At 47.6% G+C, this 9013-nt stretch overlaps 1 protein-coding gene across 6 annotated transcripts in view; it reads left to right on the forward strand.

Annotated features, from left to right (window-relative positions):
- Nucleotides 1–6226, forward strand: part of MTSS1 (MTSS I-BAR domain containing 1) — a 127584-nt gene extending 121358 nt beyond the window's left edge. For 3 of the 6 annotated variants that reach the window (XM_082323105.1, XM_082323100.1, XM_082323104.1), the window contains 3 exons: nucleotides 1301–1465; nucleotides 1830–1992; nucleotides 3273–6226. In XM_082323105.1, the coding sequence (XP_082179231.1) occupies nucleotides 1301–1465; nucleotides 1830–1992; nucleotides 3273–3970 (1026 nt within the window). In that variant the 3' untranslated portion in view covers nucleotides 3971–6226. The remainder of the gene's footprint in view (nucleotides 1–1300; nucleotides 1466–1829; nucleotides 1993–3272) is intronic. The other 3 variants (XM_082323102.1, XM_082323101.1, XM_082323103.1) reach the window with 3 other exon arrangements.
- Nucleotides 6227–9013: the final 2787 nt, after the last annotated feature.

Raw genomic sequence — 9013 nt, forward strand, 5'->3', positions numbered from 1 at the left:
GATAGTAGCTGCACAGGTGTTAGATGCCTGTGGATGGTTAGACGATACTGCATATGCACCATGGGACCTTCTTATACGTGTAAATTGACATACCGTGTTACAGATCCCCCCACGCTCTCTCTCCAGCAGCTGGAGACTGTTGAGCCATAGACACAGGGTGGCCACAGTGGTCCTGGGGCTTCAGGGTCATCAGTTGTGTCTATGCTAGAAGCACTTTGCCAATATATTACACGGCAAAACACTTACAGCAAAGACACAGCTGTTAAGGCAAAGCAGAGTTTCATATATGTTAATAAAATCAAAATACCTGTCTGCACAAGGGGCTTCTGTCAGTACAGCTGCCTTGCACTTCTCATACCTTGGACTGAGACACGTCAGTAAAAATCTATAGTGTGGTCTTAGCCCGTCGTTAGCTATTTATCAGAAGGCTGTGCGGAGGCTGCCCAGCAGCCAGCTGCTGCCGGTGGTGGGGTGGGCAGCCCGTCTCACACGCAAGTTGTTTATTCTGGTTTTATTTTTAAAGCACCCCTTGTCTTGGTGAGGGAAAACTCTCTTAGGATTGGGCCTGCCCCTGCAGCAGCTCGCACTTGGGGAGCCGCTGCTTAGCAGTGGTTCTGCGTCCCAGCACAGGTCACTGATCAGTCCTGCTCTTTGTGTGCAGCGTGTGGTTTCTGGACACCCTCAGGACTTGGCTTAATAGAGCCCGGAGTGAATACAGCCCTCGTGGCGTAATTCAGAGTGAAGTTAGTCTTTCTTCAGTACAGATCATTATTATAAACTAGATTTCAGCTAGTAAGTAACCTGAGAGATTACTCAGAGTAACTTGCTCCTCTAGTGTGTATCCAAAATCTGTTCAAGCCTAATTTTTCAGAATTGAAGACAGGCATAACAGCACATAATACTAGAAGTTGTGTACATCTAGAACAGTTACATTGCTGATTGGACATTTGTGTATATTTTCTGCTGTGTGCCAGTGATTTTTGTATTTGAATTTCCGAAAATACAGGCTTTATCACAATGGAATTTCATTTAGAGAAAACTGTGGTATTAAAATATTAAATATCTTCATATAAGAACACTTAGGTAGAATAGGAAATTTAGATACTCTTTAATGAAGGAGATAGGTTTTATAAGTGATTTTTAATATCCTCAAAATTAATCTATTTCTGGCCTTATTCAGAAAGGCATATCTATTTTGATACATAATCTGTTGCATTAAAATTGCCCTTTTGCATAGTTTTACTTATAATTAAAGCACAATTACTGATGAAAGCTATCGCTAACAAGCACATTTCCTTAGGACTGGGCCAAACCAGGCCCATACGATCAACCAATGGTGAACACATTGCAACGTCGCAAAGAAAAACGCGAACCAGATCTCAACGGAGGAGCTCCGAGCGGACCGCCCGTGCCCCCTGAGGAGGCCCAGAGACCTCGGAGCATGACGGTGTCGGCTGCCACAAGGGTGAGGCTCTGATTTTGAATATGCTCTTTGGTGCAACAGAAGTGAATGTGCTAGCTCCTGCCAGTACTGTTTTGCCGTGCTTCGTGTTGGCACGTGTTTATCCGACAAGCAGGACTGGTGTGGTGTTGGGGCCGTCAGTGGAAGTGACGTGAGCGTGAGAGAACGTGCCCTCGGGTGTTGGCATTTGTAGAGCAACGGCATCCAAAGAAGCGTCTGTTTCTTTGAAGCCCCAGTAAATGGGCGGACACAACCCTGTTGGGTTGCGATGGTGACAAGCTCTGCTTGGGAGGAGAGACAGCTAAAAGTCAGCGAAGATTGATTAACCTTTCTAGACGTAATGAATCTCCTTTCTGGGTGTAACCAGCAGGGTGAGGAGATGGAGGCCTGTGAGGAGCTGGCGCTCGCTCTGACGAGAGGGCTGCAGCTGGACACCCAGAGGAGCAGTCGGGATTCCTTGCAGTGCTCCAGCGGCTACAGCACCCAGACAACAACTCCGTGCTGTTCAGAGGACACGATCCCGTCTCAAGGTACCCATCCAAGAGATGTTCTTTTTCAAAGGGTTCCCAGCTTGGCCGTCATACACTCACCCAGCGGTGCCAAGGAGCTGTATTCCAGCAGCTATGGCTCACTGGCTTTGTAGTCAGCCGGGGAGAAAGGGATGAACGTTGCTGTTGTAAAGTTTTTTCCAGCTTGGAATGCAGTCTGGATTTATTAACTAAAAAGAAACCTGGATTGCTACATAGCGCGCTGAATGATTGTATTTTCCTGCGCGTTACTAGAATGAGTTTTAGCTTAAGGAGGCTACAATTTTAAAGATGCTGGAATTATATTTAATGGGTTAAGTGGAATGACACTGGTACTGCATCATACAGTTCATGTGGTAGTAGTGTCCTTTCTGAGCTACTGTCTTAGCAAATACGCACTCATGAGCTTTGCTTTCTTGTTCTGTCAGTACTCTGAATCTGCTCTTGCTTTCCCTTTGTAACCTTTTATTTCCTACCTGAGCAGAAATTTTGTAATTGGAAAAAGAATCCATTGGAGACCTGCACTTGGGCATACCTGGGAAGCTGCAATAAGGTGTTGGGTTTTGCACCCTGTTTCAGAACCAGCAGCAAGCTGAGAGGAACCGAGTTTGGTGTTTGCAGTTCAGCAACCTCCGTGTTTGCTCAGCTGAGGTTGGTTGTGCTGTGCAATCACACGAGGCAGTAGGGCTTGCGGAGGGCCTAGCTTGGCTCAGCAGTTACGTGCAAAGGAAGGAACCTGATGCGATTATTAAAGCTGAGTCTGAGTTTTCGGAGTTGACAGCTGGGATTTACTTTGTTTGCAAAATAAGCAAATTTGCTGCTGAAATCACTGGTACACAGTCCCCTGAGCCCAACATTGCCTAGTCTAAAGCACGCTTTTTAGTCACTGACTGGTTTAAGTATTTGTATCTACAAGCGGTAGCATATGGCTTGTAGGATGCTGGTTTTGGTATCTTAATGTTGGCAACAAACATTGAGTCTTCGTTACTTAATCAGTTATTTTCAGAGAGGGTACCGAGTGTGTACAGTTCTCTTTCACAAGAGATGTGGGCACCCGGCAGCTTTAGGGTCGGTCTGCTGTAGTGCCTTCAGCCACGCAGTCTGAGAATCTTGGTCACAATATCTCGGGCTTCCTTCCTCCTAAAGGTGAAACCTCTCTTAATTGCTATTGACCTCCAGGCTTTTTTGGTTATATATACTTTTTGGTTATACATACTTCAGACTTACTGACGTGACTCAGCTGTCTTCTCCAGCTCGTTCCTAACTCTGTCTTTTGGCATCAGTTTCAGATTATGATTATTTCTCTGTGAGTGGTGACCAGGAGGCAGAACAACAAGAGTTTGACAAATCTTCCACCATCCCCAGAAACAGCGACATTAGCCAGTCCTATCGCAGAATGTTTCAAACCAAGCGTCCTGCTTCCACTGCAGGTCTGCCAACCACGCTTGGACCGGTCATAGTCACCCCCGGCGTCGCCACCATCAGACGGACCCCTTCCACCAAGCCTTCAGTCAGACGCGGTACCATAGGGGGAGGTCCGATTCCGATCAAGACGCCAGTGATTCCTGTCAAAACACCAACTGTCCCCGATATCCCGGGGGGGCTGCCCGGCACCCTCGCTGGGACAGAAGAATGTCCTGAGCAAAGTCCCGAGTCTCCGGCAGCAGGAGACGGTGGGCAGGGTGTCACCAGCATGCCCTCATCCTCATGGAGCGGACAAGCGTCTGTCAACCCTCCGCCGTCAAGCCAGAAACTGAGTGCTGCCGACGAGCAGAGGCAAGCGGTTCCCGAGAGCGAGGGGGAAGAAAGCGAGCGGGATGGTGTCAGCACCCTCGCGCCCGCGGGCCAGCCGGAGCTCGATCCCGGAGAGCTGAGTCCTGGGGACGTCCCGCAAGGTGAAGATATGCTGAACGCCATTCGGCGGGGTGTCAAACTGAAGAAGACGACCACGAATGATCGCTCAGCACCTCGTATTTCCTAGGAGTGGAAAAGCTGCCAGAGTACTAGCCACCGAGAAGGAACTGTGAGGAAAGTAATTTGTCTCTATCCATTCCAACCTGTAATCAATGAATTTTTTAAAATACTCGGTAACAGACAGTCTGAAAGTACTCTAAAAGAGAAAACAAGGTGAAAGAGCGTAGTAAGACATAATCTTCACTGGTGTTTTAATTTGTAAATATCAATGATTTTGTTTCTGCATTTTTTTGATCTAAGTTACACTTTTAATTTTTTCTGAAGGTGCCAAATCCCATTTACCTTTTTTATAACTCTCTTTGTAAAGTTTTAAATCATAGGAGAAAAAAAAATGTCGAGTAGTTAACTTCAGCAAAGGGATTTAATGAAAATTTGGCTTTTTTGCAAGCTTTTGTAGAGCGCTGTGTAATAGTGAGGTTAAAAAACAAAATAAACCAATGGGACTTACTTTAAAGTTTAAGTCAAGCTGTAAGGAACAGATCCTCATTTAAGTATTAAAAAAAAATGTTTGAAAAGCGGGAATAAAATTTGACAATAAAAGCAATATATAATGCAAGGAAGAAACCTGCAGTTGGTAGAGTATTTGGGGGGTTGTGGGGGGAGGGAGATGCCATCAAAATAGCAGATGCTGTTGCACAAAAGTAGCCTAGTAGGATTAATTACTAGTAGCTTCATGATAAATGCATCAGAATAAGCCATATTGGATTGCAGTGTTTTGTTTCTGTAGGGTGTTTTAAAGACTGGGGTTTTTCCACATTTCTTTTTTGACTGCACAGCACCAACTCTCAGTCACATGCATGCAGCCTTAACTGTGTAGGCTTGGTTCTTCCACCTTCGCTTTTTGTTCCGCTCATCCTTTCACTGAATACCAACAAGGACGATAGGCTTAAGGCAGTTACAAATGTGCAAACATTTTTAAAATGCAAGCAGGGAGTTCTTAGATATTATCAAAATGCCTTTTTCTGACTGTGCCCAGCAGGCTGGGCACCTTGGAAAGCCCAAATATTTTGAGAAAACACTTCACAATTTGACAGGTGTAACCAGCTTGTGATCTAATAAACTGCGAATGTTTCTTTCCAATACAGGGGCTTGTTTTTCTTAACTTCTTTTAAATGGCAGTTGATTGGCTTTTCTTAAATACCGAAAAGAAAGGGGTGAAGGGTGGGGGGTGGGGAGAGCTACTGGTTTTTTGATAATACCGGGAGTCTGACCACTATATTCTCTTTTTTTGTACTTTAAGTCATGTTTTTTGGAACGCTATCGATAGAATTATTAAGAGTTGGATTTTTTCCTTAAAGTAAAAGTAAGTTATTGCTGCAATACCCGTCTCCTAAAGCTGATAGAAATATGCAGACCCCAGGGCACGAGGCGCGTTGCGATCAGAGCGCCCAGACGGACGCCGGCTGCCCCCCCGCAGCAGACCCGCGCGCGGACGGACACCAGACGCGCGCAGCCGGGACTGTTCAAAACCGCACCAAATAACACCGACGCGGGGCTAGTTGCCACCACCCGCTCTGCAGATTTCTGTTGGCTCTAGACTTGCCTACAGAACCTCTTATGCTTTAATACATAACTGCATTGGATGTGAAACTTCTAGTAACTGTGTAGTCACTGTGTTCTATATAACATTTTACACTGCTGTGGTTGCTAACCTTTTTTTTTGTTACGGCTTAAAAGCAAAAAACAAAAAAAAAAAGGCATGATTCTTAGAAAATACTAAACCTTCCTTTCTTTGAAAAACAAGCTCCTTATTACCGACTATAATAAACAGTAGTGCCTGTGGTGTAGCCCACCAATCTTGATACAGTAGCTGATGCATTGTGCAAATGAGGCTTTGAGATGGTTTTTGCATAAACAAAAACTGCTAGGAGATAATCTCAATAGTTAAAAGTGTTATTTAAACCTTTGAAATAAATGGATGTAACTGTACCTGAGTACAGCTTTTCACTTGTTTAGTTCTTAAACGTTAGTATAATCAGTAAAATTTAATATAAAATGTTGCCAAATTCAATGTAGAAAGAATGTGACAAAACACTTTGGATAGTTCTATTGTTTGTGTTTTTGCATATTGTAAAAGCAGTGTCACAGCTAAAAAATAAAATGTTTCTAATGGTAAATTATTGTGGTTTAGTTGCTAGTTTGTACTGAGAGTTGACCTCTCCCTGTGCAGTTTTTTGTTCTGAACTGGTATAAATAATTGCTGTACGTGTGTCTCCCTTCTACATTGTAATGATTGCTTAAGCCTACATTATAAATAAAGAACTGCTGGAAAACTTCTGTATTTCGGTTCTTAAAGACTTTCTGCTTCCAGAGCTTTGGGTATCGTCAACGATGTCCTTCACCAGGCTTCTGAAGAGCAGGCAGGTTCCATCGGCGTGTGACAGAAGCAAGAGGGAATTAAAACATGAGTAAATAAAATCGCATACAGCTATGTATTCCTGATGCGCACTGGAAGGGTAGTGGCAGAGCAAAGGTGCAGCGCTAACGATGGAAATTCCCGCTAAATAATAAGCGCTGGCGTTCCCCTGTCCCTCGCCGTTGTTCCCCAGCCAGGAAGCAGGGAGGACTCGGCGTGTTCGTGCATCTGCCTCGGTGCTGGACCGCAGAGCCTTTTGCCGGCGGAGGGCAGCCGCTGCTGTCAACGCTGCCCGTGCCTGCAGCCAGGATTTACCAAGCGCCCCGCCAGGGCCGTCGCCCACGCGCCCCTCAGTGACGGAGGCTTGCTTTTGCTCAGCTTTCTCAGGAACACAGGTAGGGAGGGAGGACTCTGCTCCCGCTTGCAGCTACCACGCAGTGGCCTGATTTATTTCCTCGCCACTGCAATACTCATTTTTGTCCGGAGGTTTCCATTTGTCAAAGGAAAACTCAAGGTGGTTTGGCTGGAAATGCATCCCGTCTCCAAAGGGAGGGTAGTTTCATTCCCCCGTCTCTCCGTGGCTGTATCTCACATCCTGCTTGGCCAGGCGCTCTCGTTTTGAAGTTTATCCGTGCCGCTTCTACAGTGAATCTGGTTCACTGGCAGCTGCACCTGCAAAATGTTTCGTTGTGAGGGTGGGTGGGTTTTGTTGTTTTTAATGCTGGGATGTGGGGTATCCATCGTGTTAGGGAATCACAGAATCATAGAACGCTTTGGGATGGAAGGGACCTTTAAAGGTCATCTCATCCAACCCCCCTGCCATGGGCCGGGACATCTTCAACTCAGTCAGGTTGCTCAGAGCCCCATCCAGCCTGGCCTTCAATGTTTCCAGGGATGGGGCATCTACCACCTCTCTGGGCAACCTGTGCCACTGTTTCATCACCCTCATTGTGAAAAATTTCTTCCTTGTATCTATTCTAAATCTACCCTTTTTTAGTTTAAAACCATCGCCCCTTGTCCTATCGCCATTGGCCCTGCTAAAAAGTCTGTCCCCATCTTTCTTACAAGCCCCCTTTAAGTACTGAAAGGCCGCAATAAGGTCCCCCTGCAGCCTTCTCCAGGCTGAACAACCCCAACTCCCTCAGCCTTTCCTCACAGCAGAGGTGCTCCATCCCTCCGATCAGTTTTGTGGCCCTCCTCTGGACCCGCTCCCACAGGTCCGTGTCCTTCCCGTGCTGAGGACCCCAGAGCTGGACGCAGCACTCCAGGGGGGGGTCTCACCAGAGCGCAGCAGAGGGACAGAATCACCCCCCTCGCCCTGCCGGCCACGCTGCTTTTGTTGCAGCCCAGGGTACGGTTGGCCTTCTGGGCTGTGAGCGCACGCTGCTGGCTCATGTCCAGCTTTTCATCCCCCAAGTCCTTCTCTGCAGGGCTGCTCTCAATCCCTTCATCCCCCAGCCTGTGTTGATACCAGGGCTTGCCCCAACCCAGGTGCTGCTCAGGTGTTTGTAAAAGTCAGGCGGGACTTCTTGCTCTGTTTTCTAGCCAAAAAAAACAACAAACAAGCAGTTGGTTGGCTGACTGGGAGAGTGCAAAATCGCACATAATTAAAATAGGAGTATTTGGTGTTTACATAATTTCTGCCTATAGTCACCAGCCAAGCAAAGCACAGGAATAGGGTTTGGGAGAAGGTGAGGCGCAGGAAGAGGGGACAGGTTTTGTAAGCTCAGATTTGTCTGAACAGAAGTTAAGACCACTTGGCGTACAGCCGTGACCGCTCCGGCACCCGCCTGCCCCTCGCCAGCACTCACCCGGTTACGGCCCCGGCGCCGGGCCGCGGGCTGCTCCCGCCGGGCTGGGGAGAGGGCGCAGCGGGCTCCGGGCAGGGCAGGGCAGGGCAGGGCAGGGGGGTTTGCCCTGGCTGCGGTATTTCCCTATGAATTTCGCCCACAGCTGGTTTTGGCCTTTCGCATTCAGGCTCGTGCGAGTAGGTGCTAAAGCAAACCAGTGTTTGTCGTTAGGAAACTGTGACAAGTTAGAAAAAGGGGCGCAGGTTGGAACTTTTTTACTAGGAACAGGTACCTTCAGTGTTGAAAAACGGCAGAGGAAAGCACCGATGCCTGAGCGGAGAGAAGGCAGAGCTCGGCGCTGCGCAGGCGAGCGGGCTGGAGGCGAGGGGCGCTGAGCAGCCGCGCGGGGAAGGGGCACGCCTCACTTCTGCTGCTGCCTTTGGACTAACGGCGGGAGAGCAGCTCCAGCTTCCTGGTAAAACCACAACTTTCGAAGTCTTTATTTTTTTCCAAAATTCAGGCATATTTTAGCATGTAGGCTTACTGAAGAGGGCTACATAAAGGTTCTAAAAAACCAGCCACTTCAAAGCCTTTTCTTATCCCCAAGCTCAATATGCTTAGCCCTTAAAGCAGCTGAAGTTGTGTTTGTGTTCAGTTTTGGGCCCCTCACTACAAGGACACTGAGGTGCTGGAGCGTGGCCAGAGGAGGGCAACGAAGCTGGTGAAGGGCCTGGAGCACAAGTCTTCTGAGGAGCGGCTGAGGGAGCTGGGGTTGTTTAGCCTGGAGAAGAGGAGGCTGAGGGGAGACCTTATTGCTCTCTACAGCTACCTGACAGGAGGCTGTAGCGAGGTGGGGGTCGGTCTCTTCTCCCAAGTAACCAGCAATAGGACGAGAGGAAATGGC

Source organism: Platalea leucorodia (genome assembly GCF_965183815.1).
Source record: "Platalea leucorodia genome assembly, chromosome: 1".
NCBI classification, from domain to species: Eukaryota; Metazoa; Chordata; class Aves; order Pelecaniformes; family Threskiornithidae; genus Platalea; species Platalea leucorodia.